This window comes from Notamacropus eugenii, chromosome 4, assembly GCF_028372415.1.
Source record: "Notamacropus eugenii isolate mMacEug1 chromosome 4, mMacEug1.pri_v2, whole genome shotgun sequence".
NCBI lineage: Eukaryota > Metazoa > Chordata > Mammalia > Diprotodontia > Macropodidae > Notamacropus > Notamacropus eugenii.
This window is the reverse complement of record NC_092875.1, coordinates 28,894,912-28,921,943: the sequence shown is the minus strand read 5'-3', so window position 1 is coordinate 28,921,943 and position 27,032 is coordinate 28,894,912. Positions and strand designations below refer to the sequence as shown.

Sequence of the window (27,032 nt, the reverse complement as noted above, 5' to 3'; positions counted from 1 at the left end):
AGAAATATATGGGCAGCTAGGTGGTGCCATGGTTAGAGGGCTGGATATGGAATCATATTCAAATCCTGCCTCAGACCCTGGGCAAGCCACTTAACCCATTTGCCTCAGCTTCCTCAACTGTGAAATGGGTATTATAACAGTATCTGCCTCACAGGGTTGTGAGAATAAAATGAGATGATAATTCTAAAGCACAGTAAGAGGTGTATGTTGTTATTATTAACAAGTGATGTCTGCCTCGGTTTCTCCAGTTCTAAAATAGGGATAATAATAGCACCTTCCTTCCAGGATTGTTGTGAGGATAAAATGAGATAATATTAATAAGACATCTAGCACAGTGTCTGGCACACAGTAAGCACTACATAAAGGTTGGGTATTATTTACAACTCCTATCTGCCTCAGTTTCTTCAATTGTAAAATGGGTATAAATAGCACCTTCCTTCCAGGGTTGTTGGGAGGATAAAAGGAGGCATTTGTAATGTCCTTTGTAAGCTGCAAAGCACTATATAAACGTGGCTGTTATTACTTAGAGCACCGAAGGCTAGAGCTACGTACTAATTACAGAGGTGATGCTACATCCCTCTATCAAGATTGGATCTGAAACTAGAAAGAACTTCAGAGGACATCTTGTCCAGTATCTTGTCACTTTACAGATGAGGAGACTGAGGTTCAAAGTGTAGTAAGGGAATGTCTCAACAAAAGTTGGAACCCCAGGATTCCTGACTCCAAGTCTAGGGCTCTATCCACTACACCCCAATGACTCCAAAAGGGTCTTCAGAGACATTCTAGAATAGTCCCATTTACAGAAGAGGAAACAGGCTCAGAATAAAAAATGAAGCGACCTGCCCAGATCACTCAGCTAGTAAACTGGCAGTCATGATTTGAACCTTTGACTCCAGCTGCCATGGGCTCTCCACAGCACCACATTACCTTTCCCAGTTTTGTGAAAGAAATCCCACCGGCAGATGAGCCAACTCACATGCTCTGTTTGAGGCAATTTTGCACATTACTTCCCGTTTCTTTCTCTCTCTCCTCTTTCTCTTTCTCTGTTTCTGTCCCTCTGTCTCTGTCTCTCTCCATCTCTCTCTGTCTTGGTGTCTCTGTCTCTCCTCTCAGCTGATACACAGGTTTTGTAAGGGGGGGCAGGTAATTCTCTGAATCAGGTCATCATGATGACATGGGAGCTAGGCACACCCATAATTGATTCCTAAGTACAATGAACACATTCTATAACTAAATTAAAATGACCTTTGAATTGTTTGATTATCACCTGTTGGCATGTTTGATTGAGATTGGAAATATAAACTCTCTCTAAGGAGGCAGATTTTTTCTAATCTTCAGGAGCAGTGGGTCTCCCCATGTCTTTAGGCAAGGATTACTTGTTTCGGATACTGTAGAAAGGATGCTTGGGTTGGCTAGGGGACACCACTGTGCACAGACTCTGAGCACATCTGTTTTTTCCATTCTAATCATATTATTGCCTTACTCCTAGGCTCCTAGACTCAAGAGCTGGAAAAAACTTTATGCCATAAAATGTTGGGCATGGAGTCAGGAAGACTCATCTTCCTGAATTCAAATCTGGCCTCAGACACTTACTAGCTGTGTGACTCTGGGCAAGTAAGTCACTAAACCCTGTCTGCCTCAGTTTCCTCATCTGTAAAATGAGCTGGAGGGGGAAATGGCAAACCACCCCAGTATCTCTGCCAAGAAAACCCCAAAGGGGGTCACAAAGAGTTGGATAACAACTTAATAAGAGAGGATGCCTGGTTAGCTACAGGTTGTATTAGGTGACCTCTGAGGTTCTTTTCAATTCAGATGATGCAAATTTCTTGACTACACATATATATTTATGCATGGCCACACCGATATAGCCATATATGTACCCATACATATATGTGGGTATGTACATATACATATGCATAGCAGAAGGTAGGGGGATGGGCTAGAACCAGGCACCCCAGTAAGGTCACAGCTTGGTAACTCATCAGCCATAAGACTTAACACTACACCAGGTCAACTCAATATTTTTGTTATTCAGCTGTTTCTGTTGTATCTGACTCTTGCTTGATAAAGATCCTGGCATGGTTTGCTATTTCCTTCTCCAGCTCATTTTACAGAGCAGGGAACTGAGGCAGACAAGGTGAAGTGACTTGCCCAGGGTCACACAGCTATTTGAATTTGGGAAGATGAGCCTTCCTGACTGCAGCCCTGACTCTCTATTCACTGTGCCACTTAGCTTTTAATTCAGCATTAGGTCCTTCCAATATACAAGACACTGGGGATATAAAAACAAACCACTGTCACCTTTCAGGGAAGTTACATTGGAGGGCACAATGTAGATGGAGGGATGGATGGATGGAGAGATGGATGCGTGGGTAGATAGATATAGATGTATAGATGGATGGACGGATAAATATAGATAGAAGTATAGATGGATAGATGGATGGATAAACAGATATAGATGGATAGATGGATGGATGGGCAGACGGATATGGATATGGGGGGGAGAGAGAGAGAGAGAGAGAAATATAAAGTAAAAGGATAATATAAAGATGGAGAGGAAAACTGGGGATTGGAAAGGAAAGGAAAACAAGGAAGGCTTCTCAGCCAAAGTAGTATTTCCAGTCAAGTCTCAAACAACAGTGAGGACTCTCACATGACAGCCAGGCCTAAGGTAGGGCAGTAAGGGAAGGGGCAGATGTAATGACAAGTTTGGGGAAAGGCTAGCATTCCAAGTGAGCTGAAACACAGGTACAGTGGGGAAAACACTGACTAGTCATAGGACATGGGTTCAAATTCCAACTCAGACTACTACGTGTCATTGACCAAGTCAACATTTCTCAGTCTCAGTGTCCTCACGTTTGAGGAAGAGGGCTGGATGGGCTGGAGGGCCTCTGAAGTTTCTTCCAGCCCTAGGATCTATGAGCCTAGGAGCAAAGTGATTCTATGATTGGAATGGAAAAGCACAATGGAGCTGAGTAACGTTAAACAACAGACGGAGACACATGTATTTTAACTTCAAGGTATCACAGATTCCCCAAGGAGCGAAAATCTTCAAGCACAGTGACCTCCGGTTGGGTCATGGTGCGAATTCCTTTTATACACGGATTAGCTAGGAAGGTCACTTCCGTTCCTCCTAACCCAGACATACTGGTTCTGAGTAACGTGGTCAGGTGTATACCCTAACTGTTTTAGTATCTGTGTGCAGGCTGATTTGGACAGGAAAGCAGGAAGGCCAGTTAAAAGTCATCAGAACAGCATAGGTATTTAGGGTCTGACCTGGGGAGCAGCCAAGTGGAGAGAAGTGGACAAGGGTAAGATGTAGGGGAGGAATCAATTCTATGGGCCTGTTTCCTCATCTGGAAAACAGATGAAATCTATGCTCCTTACTTCACGAGGAGATAGAGATAACATTCATGAGTGTCCTGAAAGATCTAAGGTGCTTGTATTCAAAGGCATTCTAATAAGGTTATCTCATGAGCAGCACAGATTTAAGACATCTAAAGAAAGTTCCCAATGTTCACATGGACTATGTGGACCCCAGCTGTTCCATACCTGGACTGTCTGATCAATCAGTCTGACACATACTGTACCTCGGGTCCCAACATAGTGATGTTCTTTTGGTCCTCTTCTAGAAAAAAGGACAACAACCAACCAATGAGGTATCCACAAATGGAGCATTTCTCTGTAAAAGTCAGAATCTACTAGCAAACAGGTTCCTCCTTCATGCTCAGTCTTTAGCTACTGAAGATGACTCTCATGTAATTTCCTAAGGACTCAGGTTCCATGTCTCTCCAACCTAAGCCCAGGACAGCATGGTTAAGAAGGACACTCAAGTCATTTTGAGAGACACACTTTATTAAGTCAGCACCATTGAAAACACATTACATACAGAGAAGGCCCCACCCAAACACAAAGGCAAGAGGAAAAGGCAAAAACAGAAGACTGCAAATCAAGTCACCATCTTAAGAAGCTTATTTAGGTCATCCTAGTCAAGGATGACTTTCCTTGGGAGATTCTGAGTGGGAAGAGTAGGGAAATACTTACAGAAACATGATGAATGAAAGAATGCCCAAAGCATGGAGTGGAGAGACCCAAATATGAACCCTGGCTTCCCCATCCATACTTACTAACCAAGTGACCCTGGGCACCAATGATAAGTCTCAGTTTCCTCCTCTGTAGGATGGGGACAACACTGCCTGATACCCAACTTTCCCAGGGTTGTTGTGTCCAATGAGGTAATGGGCAGAAACATACAATGGTAGTTATCCTACATGGTAACAAGAACTCACAGGGAAAGACGAGGAAATAGAGGGAGTCAAGCCTAGTTCTCTCCATCAAACTTGCTGAATCCAAGATGGTGGGAGAGAACCCTACTCCCAGATAAGTGGGGCCCAGAGGAGGGCAACACAAGCATATGTGTATACACACGTGTACAAAGTGTTAACGGTGAGGAAAGGACGAGACACAATACAAGATCTATGTTAACAGATACTACCACAAACAGAAGAGATACTGTATGTGAAACAGCTGGCAGTGGGGGGAAGCCCCCTAGCACCCAGAGTAAGCATTGAAGTTGGGGGAGGTGGGGAAGAGAAAGGGAGTTCCAGCACACAGACTAAGAAAGCATCAGAATTTTTGTTTGTTTTTTGGGGGAGCAGAAGAAGCCTTTAGCGCACAGAATAAGCATCCAAATTGAGGGAATTCTTAGCACAGACCAAGAAAGCAATCAGTTTTTTTATCTAGTGGGGGGTGGGAGGACAGGAGGGGCCTTAGTATATGGAAGAAGAAAGCATCATAGAGTTTTCTGAGAGGAAACAGCCCTACTAACACATCAAAGAATCAAGGCTGGGGCAGGACAGCATCAGGGAGCTCTTAGGACATGGACCAAGGAAGGACGAAAGCTTTGGAGTCCAAGTGAGAGAGGGTCAAGAGAGGATGCAGGCCTCAGTCTCCTGCCCAAGTATCAGTACTTGGGGGAAGCGCAAACCAAGAAAGCTTCAGATTTAGGTGGAAAAGGTTGGGGGAGAGTAACTTCAGAAAGTTTCAGAGGTTACGTGTGGTACACTGAGCAAGGAGCAAAATGGGGGAGAGCTTAGCACGTGGAACAAGGAGCAAAGCGGGAGGGAGGGGAGCCCTCAGTGCCAGGAGTTTGAGGGAGTTCTTAGCACGCGTAGCCAGAAGCAAAACTGGGGGGAGGTCGGGCTAGGGTTTAGCACAAGAAGCAAGAAGCAAAGCTGGGGGGAGGGAGCTCTTAGTACACAGAGCCAGAAGCAAAGCTGGGGGGGGGGGAGGTGGCAGGGCTTAGCACCTGGAGCAAAGAGCAAAGCTGGGGCGGGGAGCCCTTAGCACACAGAGCAAGAAGCAAAGCTTGGGGGGGGGGGGCTTAGCACTTGGAGCAAAGAGCAAAGCTAGGGGGAGAGCCCTTAGCACATAAAGCAAGCAGCAAAGCTGGGGGGGGAGGCTTAGAACCTGGAGCAAAGAGCAAAGCTGGGGGGGGGGAGCCCTTAGCACACAGAGCAAGAAGCAAAGCTTGGGGGGGGGGGGCTTAGCACCTGGAGCAAAGAGCAAAGCTAGGAGGAGAGCCCTTAGCACATAAAGCAAGCAGCAAAGCTGGGGGGGGGGGAGGCTTAGCACCTGGAGCAAAGAGCAAAGCTGGGGGGGGGGAGCCCTTAGCACTTGGAGCAAAAAGCAAAGCTGGGGGGCCCTTAGCACATAGAGCAAAGCTGGGGGGCAGCTCTTAGCACTTGGAGCAAGAAGCAAAGCTGGGGATGGGCTTAGCACATACAGCAAAGCTGGGGGGCAGTCCTTAGCACTTAGAGCAAGGAGCAAAGCTAGGGGGCCCTTAGCACCTGGAGCAAAAAGCAAAGCTGGGTGGGGGGAGCTTAGCATATAAAGCAAGCAGCAAAGCTGGAGGGAGCCCTTAGCATTTGGAGCAAGAAGCAAAGCTCAGGGGCCTTAGCACATAAAGCAAGCAGCAAAGCTGGGGGGGAACCCTTAGCACTTGGAGCAAGGAGCAAAGCTGGGGGGACCCTTAGCATTTCGAGCAATAAGCAAAGCTGGGGGGTCCCTCAACACAGAGCAAAACTGGGGGAAGCCCTTAGCACTTGGAGCAAGGAGCAAAACTGGGGGAAGCCCTTAGCGCTTAGAGCAAGGAGCAAAGCTGAGGCGAAGGCTTAGTACTTGGAGCAAAGCTGGGGCTGGGGTCTTAGCACTTAGAGCAAGGAGCAAAGGGGAGATGGTTAGCACTTGGAGCAAGAAGCGAAGCTGGGGCAGAAGAGCTACTGGCTCACAGGACAGACCAAGAAAGCATCAGAATGGAGGAGGGAGGGGGTTGGCTGAAACAGAGCGAGCTAAAACAAACAATCAAGGTTAAAAGGAACTTTACAGATCATTCAATCCAACTCCTTCCATTTTATAGATGATAATGCTGAGGTCAGGATTAGAGCCATACTTTGCCAAAGATCATCTATCAACCAAGCGCTGGAGCAGAGACCAGAACACGGAACTTCAGGTCCGCTCTCTCACTTCCCTTGCAAAGGCAGCTATGTGTCCATTCCTCATCAGATCAACAGGCTGGAGTTAATCTATCATCCTGGGGACACACCAACTGGCCCGCCATAGGGCAAACACTCCCTGCCGTGACAGAAGTGGCCATCCCTTCTCTCACTTATCTCAGTACATAAAAAGCCCCTTAAAGCTGGGAGCTGTTTGGAGTAGAGGGGAACCGAAACATCAGTTCGGGGCTGGGGACAATGATGCAGCTGGAGTGAGACAGCAGGTCTGCCAGGCACACACTACAAGGACATACTCAGTGTATCTATCCCACCTCACAGAAAGGGGGCTGATTTTCCCAAGGCCTCCCCTAGGAGAGCAACCAAAAGCATGTGGAGAATCAGAAAGTAGCAAGGTTCCAGCATGAGACCTTGGGTAAAATTGTTCTCTCAGATGCCAGTGAATGAGCCACCACCCAAGGGTAGACCAGCTGGCCCACTGGAGGTTTGGGCAGTCACATCCTTTAAGAGGTATTGAATTCTTCTGTACATCACGCTGAAGGTAAACAGGGCTCCACCGATACTGAGAAGCATTAGGCATAAAGATATTTCACTGGATGAAAACCTGGAGCCCTGATGGGAAAAGTCTGGGCCCCAGGAGAAAAGCAATTTGATGTGTACAAACAGATCCTTTTAACTCACAAAACATGTTAACACGAGGAATCAGCAGAAATCTAATCTTTTGCTCCGGGACACAGCAGACTAGAAGCTGAAAGGCAATAGGTTTTGGCTGCAGGAAATATTCCACTTTTCTACTAGCCCAAATCAGTCTAATAAATAATTTACAGTTATATACAAAGTGGGGGGGTTGGGCCACAAAGGGAACATTGAACCCCAAAGCCCAACCAAAGGGAAACATCTCCCAGTCCCCTTTTGTAAGAAGGGAAGAGGGAAGGGACAAATAAGGAGGATTCGGCTCTCTTTAAGGTTCCAACTACCTGGCTGGAACCTGATCTGAGTTATAGCTTGAGAGAATGTGTCCACCCAGCAGGGTCAAGGTGTTCAGCACAAGGAGAAGGGTCGGCAGCCGAGGAGGGGTCCTGGTTTCCTCATGGTCCCTTCCACCACCATCCTCTAACTCACAGTGGGGCAGGCAGAGGCCTGACACCCACTGGAAGGGCAAATCTTCTAACCCACGGGGCTCATTTTGAGTCTGAGGAGATACTCCCCACCCTCCCAGAGCAGGCTGAGGTCTTCAGGTCCACCCCTCCTTCTCCACATTCTGGCCTCATGGGCGCAGTTCTTTCCACCCTGGCTCCCCATCATGCAGGGAAGAGCTCGGGGGGGTTCTCTCCATAGCAATATTTTGCGATGGGGTCTCTGTAGGTGTTCTCATGCTGCACACTCTGTGAGGGAAGAGGAAGAAAAGAGACCCGTGAGAGAGTGATGGGGGAAAGGGAAGAGGAAAAGAAAGGAGGAGACAGAAAGAAAAAGAGAAAGGGGGGGAGGGGAGAAGAGGTATAAGGGGAAAGAGGGAGAGGAGAGGGAGGGAGAGAGAAGGGGGGAGAGAGGGAGACAGAGAGAGAGAGACACACACAGTGACAGAGAGATAGAGAACGAACCAAAACTTCACAAGACTTTCCAACTTGGAGGAAGTAGAGACAACCTTGGACATCTTGATCAGAAACTCATTGCACATTCTAGCTGATTCTTATTCCAATTCAACCATTAATTCAACAAAAGTTTATTAAGCACCTGATGCATACAAGGCACTGTGCTGGTCCAGAAACAACCCCTAGCCTCAAGAAGCTCACATTTTAAAGGGGGAAATATGACATGGGGGTAATGGTGGCCAGAGGAGGGGGTACTCTGACTTGGAAAGTTACTGGCACAGGGAGTGGAGCAGAGGCAGCAAACGGATACTTTCTTTCACCAGTAATGCTTCTTTTTTTCTTGCTTTCTTTTTAAAATCTTTATTCTTTATTTTTAACTTATTTAAAAAAAATTCAAGTTCAAATTCTCTCTCATTGAGAGGAAATGTGATATCAATTACACGTGAAATCATGCAAAGCATGTTTCTTATGAGTCATGCTGCAAATTTTTTTTTTTTAAAAGAGTGAAAAATAAAGCTTCAATACGCATGTAGGCTCCACCAATTATCTCTCTGGATGGCACTGTTTATAATGGGTCCTTGAGAACTGTCTGGGATCACCATATTAATCTGAAGTGTTGATTCTTATACAATATTGCTGTTACTGCAAACAATGTTCTTCTGATGTTGATCACTTTACTTTGCATCAATTCATGTAAGTCTTTCAAGATTTTTCTGAAATTTTCCTGCTCGTTATTTCTTATAGCACAACAGCATTTCATCACAAAAATATGGCATAACTTGTTCAATCATTCCCTGAGGGATGGCCATCCTCTCAATTTCTAATTCTTTTCCACCACAAAAAGAGCTGCTACAGATTCTTTTGTACATATACATCCTTTCCCTTTTTCTTTGATCTCTTTGGGATACAGATCTAGCGGTGATATTGCTGGGTCAATAGGTATGCACAGTTTTATAGCACTGTGGGCATAGTTCCAAATTGTTCTTCAGAATGGCTGGATCAATTTCCAACACCACCAATGGTGCATTACTATACCAATTTTTCCACATCTCCTCCAATGTTTTTCATTTTCCTTTTCTGTCACATTACCCAATCTAATAGTTGTGAGGTGGTATCTAATTATTTAAATTTGCATTTTTTTAATCACTAGTGAGTTAGAGCATTTTAAAAATATGACTGTGGATAGCTTTGATCTGAAAACTGTGGGTTCATTTCCTTTGACTCTTTACAAATTGGGGAATGACTCATATTTTATGAATTTGACCCAGTTCCCCGTGTACTTGAGAAATGAGGTCTTTGTCAGAGAAACATGCTGTACAATCCCACCCCACCTGTTTCCTGCTTTCCTTATAATCTTGTCTGCATTGTTTTTGTTTATGCAAAAGCTCTTCAATTTAATGTAAACAAAATTATACATCTTATCTCCCATGATCCTCTCCATCTCATTTGTTCAAAAATCCTTCTCATCCAAAGATGTGACAGGCAAAATTTTCCATGCTCCTCTAATTTGCTTATATCATCTTTTATGTCTAAACCATGCACCTATCTGGACCTTATCTTGGAATACATTGTGAGATATTGGTCTATACCTTGTTTCTGCCAAATTGTTTTTCAGTTTCCACAGTAATTTTTGTTAGTGAGTTCTTGTCCCCAGAGCTTGGAATGGGTGTTAGAGTTTGTCAAAAGTTTTTTCTGCTTCTATTGAAATCATCATATAATTTTTTATATGTAATATATATTACATATATATGTAATTTATATATATATAAAATCATTTTTGTTACTGATATAATCAATGATCCTGATAATCTTTCTAATACTGAACCAGCCCTCCACTCCTAGTTTGAATCACACCTGGTCATAGCGTATGATCTTTGTGATACAGTGCTGTAATTTTCTTGCTAGGATTTTATTTAGAAATTTTCCATTAATACTCATAAAGGAAATTGGTCTACAGTTTTCTTTGTTTTTATTCTTCCTGCCTTAGGCATCAACATCATATGCGTGTCATAAAAGGAATTTGATAGGACTCCTTCTTTGCTAATTTTTCCAAATAATTTACACGGCATTGGAATTAATTGTTCTTTAAATGCTGGTAGCCTTCACTTGTGAATCCCTCTGGTACTGGGGTGATTTCCTTAGGGAGCTCAATTATGGCTGGTTCATTTTCTTTTTCTAGGAGAGAGTTATTTAAGTATTCTATTTCCTCTTCTGGCCATTTACATTTTTGTAAACAATCATCCATTTCACTTAAGATGATTAGATTTATTGGTATATAATTAGGCAAAACAGCTCATAATAATTGCTTTAATTTCATTTTCACTGGTGGTGAATTTACCCTTTTCATTTTTGATACTGATAACTGGGTTTTCTTCTTACTTGTTTCAAATCAAATTAGCCAATAGTGTATCTATTTTATTATTGTTTTTAAATAAAACCAGCTCCTTAGTTTTACCAGTTCAATGAATTTCTTCCTTTCAATTTTATTAATTTTTCCTTTAATTTTGAGGATTTCCAATTTGGCGTTTAAGTAAGGATTTTTAACTTGTTCTTTTTCTAGTTTTTAGTCGAGTGCTCAATTAGTTGACTGGCTCTTTCTCTATTTTATTGGCATGCGTTGTTGTTAAGTCATTTTTCAGTTGTTTCTGACTCTTTATGACCGCATTTGGGGTTGGCAAAGATTCTGGAGTGGATTACCATTTCCTTCTCCAGCTCATTTTACAGAAGAGGAACTGAAGCAAACAGAGTTAACTGACTTTACTAGCTCACATAGCTAGTAAGTATCTGAGGTTGGATTTGAACTCAGGAAGAGTCTTCCTGACTCCAGAGCCAGTGCTCTATCCTCTGTACCACCCACCTGCCCTAATTATTTTGTTTAGATTATTTAGTTTTCAATTAGCTTTTAATCTATGCACCCAATGCCCTTTATTGCACGAAATTTTTATTGCATTATGGTCTGAAAAGGATGCATTTAATATTTTTGCTTTTCTGCATTTGAGGTTTTTATGCCCTAATACACAGTCAACTTATGTAAAGGTGCTGTGCACATCTGAGAAAAATGGTATATTGTCTTCTATTATAATTCAACTTTTTTCAGAGGTCTATCATGTCTAACTTTTCTAAAATTCTATTCATCTCCTTAACTTTTTTTTACATATTTTATGGTTAGACTTATCTAGTTCTGAGAGGGGAAAGTTGAGGTCCCTCAGTAGTCTAGTTTTACTGTCTATTTCCTCCTTTAAATTATTTAACTTTTCCTTTAAGAATCTGGATGCTCTGTCATTTGGTGCCTATACATTTAGTATTGATATTATTTCATTGTCTGTTACCTTTTAGCAAAAAGTAGCTACCTTATTTCTCTCTTTAATTAGGCCTGTTTTTGCTTTTGTTTTGTACGACATCATGGTTGCTACCCGTAGTCTTTCCGCTGAAACACACAGATTCTGCTTCAGCCCTTTATTTTATCTCTGCATGTGTCTTCCTGTTTCAAGTGTGTTTTTTGCGAACAACATACTGCGCCATCCTGGTTTCTAACCCATTCTTTTGTTTCTGCTTTATGGGCGATTTATTCCATTCATATTCAGTTATAACTAGTGCATTTCTCTCCATCTTATTCGTTTCATTTATCCTTCTTTTTTTTTACCCTATTCTTTTCTTAGATCTTTTGCTTCTGACCATGGCCTCCCTTAATTAGTCCTTCATTCTACTGGGGCCCTCTCCCTTCTCTTATACCTTTCTTTCTTTACTTTTGAGTAAAATAGATTTCAACTGAGTGTGTATGTTATTTCCTCTTTGAACTAATTTCAGTGAGAGTAGGGTTAAAGCACTCCCCCCCCCTCACTGTAAAAGCTCTTCTTTGCGCACCTCCTTTAAGTAAGATAATTTTCCCCATTGTCCTACTGTATTTCTTTCTCACCTTTTTCTTTGAGATCACTGCATAATAGTCAACTCGTTCTCATGCCCCCTGTAAATGTTTACTCCTTCTGCCTTAATGATAAAGTTTTTAGAAATTACATGTATCATTCTCATATAGGAAACAGTTTAACCATATTAAGTCCTCTGTGATTTTTCTTTTACACTTACCTTTTTATGCTTCCCTTGATTTGAATGTCAAATTTTCTATTCAGCTCTGGTCTTTTCAGCAGAAATGCTTGAAAGTCCTCTATCCATTAAATACTCATTTTTTCTCCTGAAGGATTATACTTAGTTTTGGTGAGCAGATGATTCTCTGCTGTAATCCTAGCTCATCTGCTTTGTGTAATTTCATATTCCCAGTCTTCTGTACCTTTCAGGTGGAAGCTACTAAACCTTACGTGATCCTGACCGTGGCTTCATGATATTTCAATGGTTTCTTTCTGGCTGCCTGCAGTATTTTCTTCTTGACCTGGAAGCTCTGGAATTTGACTATACTATTCCTCAGAGCTTTCCTTTGGGGATCTCTTTCAAGTGGTGATCAGTGGCTTCTTTCATTGTCTATTTCACCCTCTAGTTCTAGGATATAGGGGCAGTTTTCCTTGATTTCTTGAAATATGATGTCTGGATTCCAAGACTCATGATGGAAAATGCTATCCACATCCAGAGAAAGAACTATAGGGTCTAAAGCATCCTATTTTCTCCTTTGTTTCTTTTCTTGTGGTTTTCCCCTTTTGTTCTGAGTTCTTCTTTTACAACATGACTAATGTGTAAATACGTTTAATATGTTTTTACATGTATGGCCTATATCGGATTGCTTGGTGTCTTGGGGACAGAGTGAGAAAAAAATTTGTAACTCAAAATCTGATAAAAGTGAATGTTGAAAACTATCTTTACGTGTAATTGAAAAAATAAAATACCATTAAGTTGGGGGAAGGGAAGAAATATGATGTTTGTGCTTTTCTTTTTTAATGATCATAGCTTTCAGGTATCCCAATAATTCTTGAACTATCTCTCCTCAATCTATTTTCCAAGTCAGTTTTTTTTTCACATTTTCTTCTATTTTTTTTCATTCTTTTGACTTTGTTTTATTTTTTCTCAATGTCTCATAGTCATTAGCTTCTACTTGCCCAATTCTAATTTTTAAGGAATTATTTTCTTCAATGAGTTTTTATATTTCTTTTTCCATTTGTCCAATTCTGCTTTTTAAGGAGTTTTCTTCAGCAAATTTCTGTTCCTCTTTCACCATTTGTCCAATTCTCTTTCTTAAGGTGTTATTTTCTTCAACATTTTTGTGTGTCCTTCACTAAGCTATTAATTCTCTTTTCATAATTTTCTTGCATTGATCTCGTTTCTTTTCCCAATTTTTCCTCTACCTCTCATCTAATTTTTAAAATCCTTTCTGAGCTCTTCTAGGATTTCTTGTTGTGTTTGTGTCCAATTCACTCCTCCTCCCCCTTTGAGGCCTTGCGTGTAGCTGTCTTGGCACTGATATCTTCTGACTTTGTGTCTTAATCTTTCCTGTCACCACAGTAACTTTTTGTTGTCAGGGTCTTTTTCTGTTTGTTCATTTTTCTAGCCTATTTCTTGACTTTTAACTTTACACTAAAGTTGAGCTCTGCTCCTGGGGTGAGGGTGCACTGTCCCAAGCTTCAGGTTTTAAGTTCTGCTCTTTTCAGAGTTAGTTTTGGGGGTTCTATAAGTTTTTGGTATTTCCAAAGTGGCATGATCCAAGGAATTCTGTGGTCACTGCTCTCCTGGCTTATGGTCTGGGCTTTCCCCAGAAAGCAATCTTGTACCTGCTTTACCCAGAAAACTCCCCTGTAGCTGCTAGCACACTCCTCTTGGCCCTGAAACTCTGACCCAGGATCCTGGACCCCACACCAGCAAATCATTCCCTGTAATTTCTTTCTGAGCAGGTGTGCAACCCCCTTTCTGGCTCTGGGCTGAGAGCTCCTGAGCTGCTGCTATTACAGCCAGCTTCACAGATTGCTATTGGTGATGCTGCCTCATGCACTCAGGCCAGGCCTCCACCCCAACATCACACTCCTCTTCTGCCAACCTCTCAAGTTGTCTTGGGCTGGTAAAATGTCTCACCCTGATCTTTTGTTGCTTCCTCCTTTCCAGAATTCAACTTGAGGCATTATTTTAAAACTGCTTTTGGAGGTCAATTTGGGAAGGTTCAGCTGAATTGCTGCCTGTACTCTGACATGTTGGCTCTACCACCCAGAAATACTGATTTGATTATGGTTCCAGAACTGGGAGTAGGGGGAATGGAAGAAGGGGGAGAGTAGTAGAACATGGGGACAACAGCAGATATATAGCTGGTGAGATGCAGAGGCCTAAGGAAAACCTGAGCTCGAGCCCCACCTCTGACATGTACATCCTCTATGTGACCCGGGGTAAATCACTTAAACTCTCAGACGCAATTCTTGAAGACCATAAATTGCAGCTAAGTTGATTTCCTACACCAATTAAAGCACAGAATCCCAGGAGGCAGGGAACAGAGGACCAAACCTAATGTAATTGGTTTGTTAAATCCCAAATAATGCGCAAGGTTCCCTTTACCAAAACACTAGCACTATTCACAAGTGTCTATCAGTTATCTGACTTGTATAAAGCTTAGCACAGTGCCTCCCACACAGTAGGTGCTTAAGAAATGTTTAATGACTGGCAGCCTCATTGATCCTTTTCATGCATCTCTCCAACCAGAGAGAATTAATTTAGACTCTCAACTCACCACATGTTGAACTTTCCTACTTCCATTCTAGGAAAGAAGTTGTTCAAGAACATGGCAACCCAGGAAATTTCCAAATAATACACGCCATTTACCCAACAATGGCCTGATGGTACAGCTCTAAGTACACAGTAAGAAACAATAAAGGAGAACAATTTACAAATCAAAAAGGCAGGATGCAGAGGTCTGAGTTAGTGATTGAAGCTGAAGAAGAGCCCCTATCAACCAACACACCTATTGATTTCATAAAGTGAGAGCCAGCCACAGAAGGGAGCGGGGAAGATTACAGTATGCCCACCGCAGTGTCAGCAGCTTTGGCCTACGTGAAACAGTCTGAGGCTCATCAAACAGCCAGTACCAGGCTGAAAGGCCATCTGTGGCAGAGTCCTCAGCACTAATCACAATAGTAATGATGGTAGCCAATACTAGCTAACATTTATGTTTACTATGTACCTAGCACTGTGCTCAGCACTTCACAACTATTATCTCAATGGATCCTCACAGCAACCCTGGAAGGTAAGTGCCATTATTAACTCCATTTTACAGATGAGGAAACTGAGGCAGACAAAAATTAAGTAACCTGCCCAGGGTCACAAAGCTGATTAGTGTCTGAGGTTCGATCTGAACTCAGGTCTTTCTGACTTTAGGCCCAGAGTTTTATCCACTGTACCATTAAGCTCCCTTGAAAGATAAAGAACTAGTTGTAAGGAGAGGAACAGAGACAGAACCTGTGATTTAATTAGTAAACCAAACTCCCCAGTGAGGAAACTCTATAAATGCAACTCGGCACTTTCTCTGCAACAAATGTTAAGTTACCTAGGACACTAACATAAGTGACTTGTCCAGGGTCACCCAGCCAGTAGGAAGCAAAGGCAGAATCTGAACCTAATCTTTCTGGCTTCAAACTACCTGACCAAGCATTTCTTAAACACCTGCTATACACTAAGCACTGTGGTTAAGTGCTGGAAGTACAAAGACAAAAAATGTCACAGCACTGCCTCTATCAAGAATTTAAACATCCAGTTTCAGAAAAACCTGGGAAGATTTACATGAACTAATGCAAAGTGATGTGAGCAGATCCAGGAGAACACCATACACACCACCATCTATGAAGGACTTAGCTATTCTGATCAATACAATGATGCAAGACAATTCCAAAGGACTCATAATGAAAAACCTTATCCATCTCCAGAGACAGAACGGATAAACTCTGAATGCAGACTGAACCATATTTTTTTCCCTTTAGGTTTTCTTTTTTGCAACATAGATAATATGGAAATGTTTTGCATGACTTCATATGTTTGCCTTCTCAACAGGTGTGGGAGAGGCAGGAGGGAAGGTGAGAATTCAGAAGTCAAAAGGTTTTTAAAAACATATATTAAAAATAAATAACCATGAATTTTTAAAAGGGAGGAGTTAAAAAAAAATCTAACTGTCCGAAAAGGTATCTGCTTTGTCCCTACCAAGAAATTACAGCCACTATAATAAAACAACCCTTTTCTCTAACCCTTTAACCTTAAACAGACAGCTATTTGCAAATGTTAATTAATTTTATTGCAGGAGGCACAAGCAAGCCTGAAAGCCTCTTTACAGACAATACTGGGACACTCCCCAGACTGGTGGTGAAAGGAGACTAGTCCCATGGTTACTCCTGTATGGGAGGAAGTACCCATGATGAAAAGGAAGGAGGAACCTTTCCTTCAATCCTTCAAGCACATATTTTGCTTCTTCATCATGTAATACGCTGACAATAGCTTTATAACCCCTCATAAAGGAATGCTTCTGAAGGATCTGCTTATATATTGCCCTGAGAATAGGAAGTGACCTCGGCTCCTCAAAGGCTCTCGCTGTGGAATACAGGCTCAGATCAGTCCTACTAAAGTGGAAAGAATCCCAAATGTCATCCTTACAACAGATCATGTCCCAGGCTCGGTCCCAGCAGGCTGAATATTAGTTAAATGAGCTTCTTGGCCAGGGCATCCATAAAGGAGATTTTTAAAAATGGCCCTCTGTCCTGTGCAGGATCCTTCTTTCTCCTCAGTGATGGTGGTAGTATTAAAAAAAAGCCAAGAACTCCACTGGGAAAAAGTCCCCCCAACAATAAGAGAACAAACAATAGCTAAACTTTCCCAGGCTCCCCAGCAGCTAGTATATTCTCCTCTTATGTAATACCTTCTGTCTCCTTTGTACATTCCTAATTTTCACTGGTTGATATGGGTACATGAACTGAACCACCAATGAAGTCAGTACTTCTAAGGGGTGCAGGAGGGAAGGTGGTATGTTCCAGACACTTGTGGCAGCCTATATAAAGTCCCAGTGGTTGGAGATGGGATAAGCTTAAGGAATAGCAAATAGGTCAGTGTGGTATGCAGAATGAAAGACAATCACAATCCCCTCTGGATAAGCTCTTTGAAGTCAGGAACTGTCTGTTTTTGTATACCTGGTACCTAGTACAATACCTGATACACAGCAGGTACTTACTAAACTTGCTAAATTGAATGGAGTTGATCTCAGTTACAGTGTAAAAAAAATGCCTTATAATTATTTTTTAATCTATTTTGAATACATTACGTACATACTGTCTCCCTGGGATAGCATGTAACCCTCTTGAGGGCAGGGGCATTTTCATTTTTGTCTCTGAATCTCCAGTGACTAGAAGAGTGAAAGCACATAGCAGGTGCTTTATAAATGCTTGCTTATCACTTGAATGATCATTCTTACCCTTACCTCCAGCCCAAAGAACCCAGAAGTATGGCTTCCCAAAGTCTTTCTTCCTTCCTCTCTTTTCTACCCCAGCCTATCATATCCCATTCCATCTCCTAACCTGAGATGAAGTCCTGCATTTGGCCAGACACAGTTCAAAGTGATCTTCCACAGCCATGAAGAGATTTTGGAACGCTGCTGCAGCCTGGTTGAGGAACCTTTCTAGGAGCAATTGCTGAGGAAACAAAGGAGGTTCAAGTTGTAAGATCCCAGCAAACCAAATGAAGTCTAGGTGCAGGAGGGACAAGCGGTCACAGCTCAGAACCAAAAGGCATCGAAACGAGTCACCTCGTCTAACTCCTTCATTCTATGGATGAGGAAACGAGCTGTCCAAGGTCACATAGGTACAGCATGTGGATGAGCCAGAATTCAAACCCAGTACTTGCCTCCATGGGACTATAAGAGAAGGATATGTCTTATCTAAAACATGCTCACAGAGACTCACAACGCTCTGGAGCTGCCCGTTCAGCTGGGAACAAGATTCTTTCCTTGTAAACACGCCTGGGTTACTGGAACTTAACTTCCTGTCACTGACAACAGGTTCTGAAAGAGGCTCTCAGAAGCAGTGTTAATAACAGTCATAAAATAAAGGACAGGAAGGGCAAGGAAGGGGCAAGAGGAAGAAAACTCCTTTCGAGGAGAAAGGCAAACTACACTTTTCACAAGTGATCTGTGATCAGAGGTAATGCTCTATGTTGGTGGGGCTGTGGACAAACAGGCTCTCATACACTGTGGTGGACTACCAGATGTCCCTCTAAAAGTAGGCATCCAAGTGGCAAAAAAATAAGGCCCGCAGACATATACAATCAAAATTACAAAACTGGTGATAAACTAAATTATATTATCTGATCCCAGGCCCAGTGCTCTGCAGCTACAGGAAAATACTTTAGTAATGATTCAGTTTCCTCATTGTACAAAAAGGAAACTGAGGCCTAGAGGGATTTGTAAATTACTGAGAGTAGAGTTGGGATTTGAATATGCAACCCCTCACCCTAATTTCCAATCTTTAGCTCTCTCTACTGGAACCCTATGCTTCCTTCTTTGGTATTTGAAAGCATGACCTAGTAGACCAAGGTCTAGACTCTGAGGCAAGAAGACTAGCTTGAATCCCCACTCAGATACTAGCTGTGTCAATGGGATAAGTGACCCCAAATCTCTGGCACCTCTCTTTTTTCATCTGTAAAATGGGTGTAAAAGTCACTCCTATCCCTGGAATGAGGCTAGAGTGAATGTCTATTAAGCACCCTTCATGACCCCACGACGTACCTTGCTGGGCTGCAGGCAGCAGGAGACACAGTATTCATAGGCACCGCAGCAACCATTGGACAAGCAGCCATCACAACAGAAGCGCCTGGCACTGGCGGCATTGACATTACAACAGCCATTCACGAGAAGATCCTTCCTTTCACAGACATAACCTTCGGAAGCAAAGAGAAAGCCCAGGATGAAGCCAGAGCATTGTGGACACTCTCTGAGGTGGACTGTACAGGGAAAGGGGGTAGCCATTCATTGTAAGGGGTCATTCTCACTGAGCTGTACATGGCGATTAGACTAGCTGCGGCAGACTGCAGGATAAGTGGTTCTGACCATTAGACTTACACGGCAGACTGTAGGATAAGTGGTTCTGACCATTAGACTTACAAGCTATGAATCAATGGCACTGATCTACAGTGAAACCCCATTCTGAGGCCTTGGGGGTCTGAATCATGCTTTTTAATTGGGCCATGTTAGAACAATTTGTCATTGCTAGTTAAGAAAGAGACCAGTTTAAAGGAGGTTTGAGAGCCTCAGAGGGATCCGGCAATGTGGCTGCTACAGGTCCTAACTGGGGCATCATCTCCTTGTGTGACCTCATCCAGGATACTTCCTCTTTCAACTGAGGTCTCCAACATGATGCTGTGAACTCACTTCAAATTCTCATTTCATATATTCAAAATGGAATTCAACATTTTTCCCCCAACCTCTCCTCTGTCTCACTTCCCTATGACTGTGCACCACCATCCATCCTCTCAGTCACTCAGGCTCATAAACAGGACATCATCCTTGGACTCTCACTCTCTCAGACCCTCCTATAGCCAATCTGTTGTCAAGGCCTGTTGTTTCTACCTTTGGAACACTTCTCCTATGTTTCCAACTCTCCTCTGACAAAGTCACTACCCTTATCAACTCATGCTTTATCACCTGGCCTGCTAGGAGGTCTCCCTCTCTTGTATTTCTCCACACTAACCCATCCTTTATCCAGTTGTTAAAGTGACCTTCTAAAGTAAGGTCCAGATCATATCACTCCACTCCTCAAGAAATTTCAATGGCTCCCTACCATTGTCAGGATTACATATATATGAGAGTACATACACACATATATTTATATATAATACAGCATAATTATAGATTAAAATTTATATATAAATATACATGCATATAAAAATACACATGCAATATTATTAAATAATTAGCATATTATAATATGTAATAGATAAAGGTAATATGTGTATATGTATGTATAGGTATGTACACACATACATGTATACATATAATATACATATATACACATATTCACTTTCCTCTGCTTCACGAGCTGGTCCTTTCTATCCTCCCAGTTTTCTCCTGCTCTCCTCCCCTCCAAGGCCTCTATTATTTAGGAACACCTGCCTCCAAGCTGTTCTTCCCACCAGCACCCTTGGTGTTGTCCAACAGTTTAACATTGGAAACAGTTAAGATTTCACTGGTGGAAATGCCGTTAAATTTGAGCTGTTTTCTTCTCTGTATGGCTGCAGTACCCAAAGGACTACAGGACCTCTCCATTTGATTTGCAGCTGAAACTGTATAAACCATATTTCAGCTGTTAATCAGACAGAGAGGTCCTGTGGTCCTTAGGGTACAGAACAAGGACATTCTTAGTCATAAATCAGATGGACAGGTCCTGTGGTCCATAGTATGCAGCAGCCAAGCAGATTTAATTTAATGTCATTTCCAGTGACACTCTCCCCAATTAGGATGTGAGCTCCTTGAGAACAGGGACTGACTTTATTTGCCCCAGCGCTTAACATAGTTTAGCAGACAGTAGGTGCTTAATAAATGTTTCATTCATTCAAGACTCTCCATCTCCTTGATTCCAGGTATTGTCACCAGCTAGCGCCTCTCTCCGTCCTCCTCTCCACCTGTTGGTTTTTTTTTTCCCAAGACTCAGCTCAAAACTAATCTTTACAAGAGACCTTTCTGGTCTGTCCTCATCTCTCCCCCTCCCCTCACTGCTAGTCCCTTCCCTCTAAGATCGTCTCCCATTTATACCATATGGCTTATGTTGTTTACATGTTGGCTTGTGAGCTTATCAAGGGCAGGAACCATGTCACTGCTTTTCTTGGTGTGCCTAGCACAGAGCCTGGCACATAGTAAGCACTGAATAAAAAATTCTTTTCCCCATGGGGTAGGTAGGGAGTATAATTATTCCTATTTCACAGATGAGGAAACATCTCATCGGCTCTCTTCTTTCTACAAAAGCCCACAATAAGGCCCAGAGCCAGAAGCACAGGAGCAACCAAGCTGAAGGCCAGAGAGGGGCAGAGCCTTACCTAGCTCATCTGTGATGAGAAGCTTCCCTTGAATGGAGTTCCGACACTGGTTGCTTGGGCGACTGCTGTTGCCCAGGTTAAACTGCACTTTCCATGGGATAGGCTGTTCACGGTCTTGAACTTGGAGGAGATTCCTGTCTCTCACTGCCCTCTCTTCCTGTGAAAAGGATCAGAGAGAAATGACAGTAAGCGATGAAAAACTTCTGGACTGCATGGTCAGTAGGGTCACATAAGCACTCTGGGAAAGATTAAACACTTTAAGATTTTTTAAAAAATTATCGGAACATAGAGACCACCTATCTATTTAGTTTTCTAGTCATATCTGAGCTAATTCGAGGCAACGATGTGGCAAAGTGGGACCTGGAATCAGGAAAACCCTATCCATCAAATCCAGCTTCAGACACTTCTTAGTTGTGTGACCCTGGGCAAGTCACGTAACCCTGTTTGCCTCAGTTTCCTCATCTATAAAATGGGGATCATAATAGCACCTATTTCCTAGGGTTGTTGTGAGGATCAAATGAGAATTGCAAATTGCTTTGCAAATCTTTAAATGTTATATAAATGCTAGCTATTTATATTGACTGCAAATGAACAATACCTTCCTTGGCTGTTATAAAGATCTCATTTTCTTCTTATTTGACCAGACTCATGATTTCATCTGTGTAGAGAGCCCCTAATGACTAATAACCTTTACATATTTAGATGAGTAACAATTCACCAACCAATAGTCTCAGAGGACATCTAATAATAGATTGAAGGAGGAACCTTAGAACCTGGAATATCAGGGCTGGGAGGGGCCTTAGAACAGGGGATGTCAGGGTTAAGAGGGGCTTGAGCTCCCCCCCCCCTCTCTCTCACACCTACTATATCTAATCAAGAGAATATGTAATAGGAATATATATTCTATACTCACACGCATACTTTTTTCCCCTGAAAGAGTCATACCAATGTTAGTCACTTCAGTTTTCTAAGGCTCGATTTCTCACCAATAAAATGGGGACAGTGATAGATGCTTCCACTACAGACTTATCCTCATTATGGGCTGTTGTGAGAAAGGGCTCTATGAGCCACAAGGCACAATGGAAAGAGACCTTACTGGTAGGGAAATTCAATGGCTATGTCTGCAGTGGTCCATGAATTTTCTTTTTTAATTCTTTGCCGTAAGGCAGAGGTTTCTAACCTTCTTTACGTCACAGACGCTGTCGGCCAGTCTGAAGAAGCCTACAGATCGATCCCTTCTCAGAATTATGGATTTAAATGCATATAAAAAAAAAATGATTACAAAAGAAACCATTTAAATTGAAATAGTATCAAATATTTTTAAAAAACAAGTTCATGCAGGAATCACACTTTAGATGGTTTGTCATCAGGTAAGGGAGGAAGAAAGTCCGTATTTGAAAATGAAGGTGATGTCATTTTTTAAATGTGGCCTTTCATGAAGAGCTGAGACAATTTTTATATTATTTTCAAGAAATGTTGACACTGACGAATCAGACCACAGTCTCCTGACCTCAGACCCAAACCAAACAGGCCCCATGGCCCCAAGCTACCTTCCCCGAACTGCTCAAAGGGAAAGAGTTGGAGCCATAGGCTGGAAAGAGGCCAGGCATGACAGAGAATGCCTGTTAATATTTATAATTTTTCTGTAGGTATGGGGGGGGGGAGAACAATAATTGTTCCTTTTATCCAATAACCAATTTCCTAGGGCTGCTTGATTGGTCCAATGCTTCAGTTTCTATCTTAAGTAAGTTGCTAAGAGCTCATGGGAGTATGGAGTTGGAAATCCCCAAATCTCAAGAGTTAGCGGGGGAGGGGAAGGTGACTGCACCCAGGCCCACCTAGAGCTGAACAAAATTCCATTCAATATAACAAGCATTTATTAAGCCCCTACTATGTACCAAACACTGCACTAAGCCCTGAAGATTGGAAAAAAAACAAACAAACAGGGAAAAAGCCTCTGTCTCTCATGGGAGTTTACGCTATCCTAGGCAGATGCAAAATGCCCATAGATACATCTATCTATACAGGACAGAAAATTCGTGCACAATCCTCTCTGTGGGAAGGTGGGGCAAGGAGGCCTAGAAGTGGGGATCTGAAGACCTATAACTGTAAAGGACCTCAGAGGTCATCAAGTCCAGTCTGCCCATTTTATAGCTGATGAAACTGATCTTCCAGGGTCACACAGATGGTAAGCTTCAGGGGAAGGATTTGAACCCAGACCTCCTGCTTTCAGAATCTGGGCTCTTTTCCCTCAGAAAGCCTTCTTTAAGGTAATGGCATATGAAAAGGGCTCAGAGGGGGCTCTATGAGAAAGCCAGGCGGCCCAGTGGGTAGAGCACCAGACCTGTCAACCAGGAATGCCAGGGTTCCAATGTGGCCTCAGACACTAGCTGTGTGACCCTGGGCAAGTCACTTAACCCTGTTGGCTTCAGTATTCTCATCTGTAAAGCGAGCTGGAGAAGGAAATAGCAAACCCCTCCTGTTTCTTTGCCAAGAAAATCCCAAATGGGATCATGAAGAGTCAATCACTGAAACGACTGAAAAAGAACAGCTAGTGAAAATAAGAACTAGCCCTTAAACAGCTTTATACGTTAAGTCATTTGATTTTCACAACAACCGTATGAGGTGACCACTGTTTTACAAATTAGGAAATTGAGCCAGAAAAGGGGGAAATGACTTGCCCAGGGTCACACAGCTAGTGTCTGAGCCAGATTTGAACTCAGGTCTTCATGACTCTACCCACTGTGCCACACAGTTCCCTTCAAAGATACCTCCAACATCAAACCCTTCCTCATTCCCTCCAGCTGCCATATGCTAGCCTCTCTTAGAAATTAGGGATAGGGACTAGATTTATGATTTCACAGAAAAGGGAACTCCCAGGTAAGGAAATTCCCTCTCCCAGTGAAGGTTGGCACCTTCTCTGTCCTTAAGAATTGCCTAGAACTTACGATGAAAAATGCTATCCATCTGCAGATTAAAAACTGATGGAGTCTGGATGCAGATCGAGAAATACTTTTCCTTTATTTTTCTTGCTTCTTTTTTTTTGTCTATGTTTTCTTTCATAACATAACATGGAAATATGTTTTGCATGACTGTACATGTATAACCTATATCAAATTGCTTGCCTTATCAATGAGGGCACAGGAGAGGGAAGGCGTGAATTTGGAACTCAAAATTTTTTTAAATGAATGTTAAAAATTGTTTTTACACTTAATTGGGGGAAAAAATAAAATACTAAATTTAAATTTTAAAGAGTTGTCTGGAACAGTTGTGTAAAATTCAAACAGAACCAGTGCCACTAACAGATACATAAAGAGCCCTGCCCCAGAAGATATTAACATTAGCTATGTTCTGTTAGATTTTTATGTATGTTGTTAAATATTTCCCAATAACATCTTCTTCTGGTGAATGCTGCGGGTCACAAGAGCACTAAAATGGTGTCCAGGGTCACCCAGCCAGAGGGGAGACCTGAACCTAGGTCTGACTCCAACACCAACTCTGCATCCATAAAACCACAGTTCCTGAATGCTGTTTGGTTGATGAACCCCTGACACACTGACATTTAAACAGTATTAAAAACCAGCAATCCAATCTAACCTTGAATGAGAATCTCCTCTATACCACATTCAGGGAAATAAAAACCCCTTTAGAGGAGGACCCTTTGTTGGTCTGCATTCTGGAGATTTTGGTCATGGCAGACAATGTCCTCTAAATGACCTCTAAATAAGTCGCCATCCTTTCCAGTCTTCCTGATATCCTCCAAAGATGGGGACCCTCTGCCGCTCCCAAGAAAGCCCTCTCCGTTTGGGAGACCTGATTTTTAGATAATTGGGTTTTTTTTCCTTCCCAAAATCAAAATTTTCCAATTCCCATCATTTGCATCACGCCCCATCCTCAGGGGCAAAGCAGAACAAAGCTTTTCCCCTTTTCTATTCCACTGCAGTACACTAGAAATCAGAGACAGTAACCTACCCTTACCCCACCCCTCTTTCCTTCTCTAGGCTAAATATTTAAACTTCAGCTCATTAATAAAAAAATACTTCACAGGAACAATTCATACATACATTCTGTAACCCTTGTTTACCAAAAAAGAAAGATGGGGGAGGGGACGAACCCTGGTTTCCTAGTACCAGTCAAAACAATTAAGAAAACAAAGGCAACAGTTCGCTTTTCTCCCTTCTTATTCTCTCATTCTTCCATACACTCCTGCCAAGTCATTACAGCCAAGTCAGGGGGAAGTCGAAACATTCCTTATAGCCAGTTCAAGGTCATTTATTTCCTGTTCATATATTTGGTACCCCCCCCTCCCCTCCTCCCCCAACCACCCAGCCAGGCCGACCGCCAAAACTGGAACCCGGCCCACTGCACCTAATTGTGATTGCTGAGGAAACCACAAAGACAAACAAAATCACGGGACTAGGCTCCCAGTTGCATTACTGATACAGTCAAGGAATGTATCCTTCCATCCCTTTGATACATCTGGATACATGTCAAATGCTCTTCATCGTTCAAGATTCCAAGACTCAGTTCCTCCATCACTTTCTCAGATCCCGACGATGCTAATGGGGTAGTTAGGTCAGGTAGTTCTAGCCCCCTTTTAAGGCTGACAACTGAGGCACTGCAAAGTGGGTGGGGCACTGGAGGATTAAGGACTCCTGAGTGCTAGTCCCCAGCAAGACACTAGGGAAAGTCTGTGGTAAAACTGAGAGATACAGTATCCCTCCCTAACATGCCCTCTGGCTCAGAATACCCTATTCTGACTTTGTACAAGGTCAAACAGCTAATCTTGCCTAAATGATCTAGAGTAAATCCCCTAACCTCGTGGGCCAATTTTCCCATCTATAAAATGAAAAGGTTTCAAAGAGGTGCGTGAGTCCCTAAGTCCTTTCCAGCTCTGGCTCTGAAAGGGAGGACAGGTGGATGCTACCATTGGCTACCTGTGTGACCTTGAGCGTGTCATTGAAATTTCTCCAGGCCTCAGTTTCCACAGCTGTAAAATAAGGTCATGGGACTGGATGGGCTGGAATCCCTTCCAGCTCTCACCCCAGAATCCTATCATCCCTTCCTGTGCTAACAAAGGGTTCTGAGGGTCCCTCCCTGCTGCGTCTTTCTGGGTTCTGAGGGTCCCTCCCTGCTGAGTCTTTCTGGGTTCTGAGGGTCCCGTTCTCCTGTTCTAAGGTCCTTTCCTGCACCCAGCCACGCCTGCTGGCCTGAAAGCCGCAGAAGGGGTGCTCGAACCCAGGACCCCTCCCCCTACATCCCACCAGTTTTATAGCCGAAATGGACAAAAGAAACCCCCAAGGAGGGGGGGACACTGACCTGCTTGAAGGTGCTGGTGAGGAAGTAGATGAGGGACAGCCCGAAGACCAAGCCGAGCACCCAGCGCTTTCTCAGGAGCCTCCTCCACACCATAGAGGCCAAGTTCACCATCCCCGCCCCCGCTGCCCACTGCGGCGAGCCCGCGGGGGGCCGGGGGCGCAAGGGCCTAGGCTTGCGGAGGGGGGGTGGGGGCTCCGAGCTAAAGGGGCTCAGTCCGAGGGGCGGGTGGGGCTGCGGGGCCCATGGCGGCCGGCTGCAGCCCGGAGGGGGGCGGGGGGCTCCGGGCCCCGCCCCCCAATGCGGCAGTTCAGCTCAGCCCAGCGCAGGGCCCCCACCCCATCGCCTCCCGCACGCGAGGGTCCGGGGAGAAGGGGGACGGCAAAGCGGGGGTGCTCTGCGAGCCCGGCCGGCCTGGGTGGGCTCCTGGGGTCCGGGGTCGGCCGCCCCCGAACCTTGCCCTCTCCGCCACTCCCCGGTTCGGGCTGGGCAATGCCCAGCTCTCCCCCGCTGCCCCGGCCCGCGATCCGAGCAAGCACCGAAGTGCCCGCAACGGCGCGAGCTGCGGGGCTCCGCCGCCCCCCCCGCCCCTGCCCGGGCCCGCGCGCGCCCACAGCGAACACTAAGCCCG

General features: G+C 43.5%; 1 protein-coding gene across 1 annotated transcript; it reads right to left on the bottom strand.

The window, feature by feature from the left end:
* Positions 1-6,190: 6,190 nt before the first annotated feature.
* On the bottom strand, positions 6,191-26,656 carry SPRING1 (SREBF pathway regulator in golgi 1). The gene is made up of 5 exons (XM_072600336.1): positions 26,405-26,656; positions 21,086-21,242; positions 18,783-18,934; positions 17,578-17,691; positions 6,191-7,897 (listed from the first exon to the last, which is right to left on the bottom strand). The coding sequence occupies exons 1-5, from the start codon at positions 26,513-26,515 to the stop codon at positions 7,814-7,816; spliced, it is 618 nt and encodes a 205-aa protein (XP_072456437.1). The 5' UTR covers positions 26,516-26,656; the 3' UTR covers positions 6,191-7,813.
* Positions 26,657-27,032: the final 376 nt, after the last annotated feature.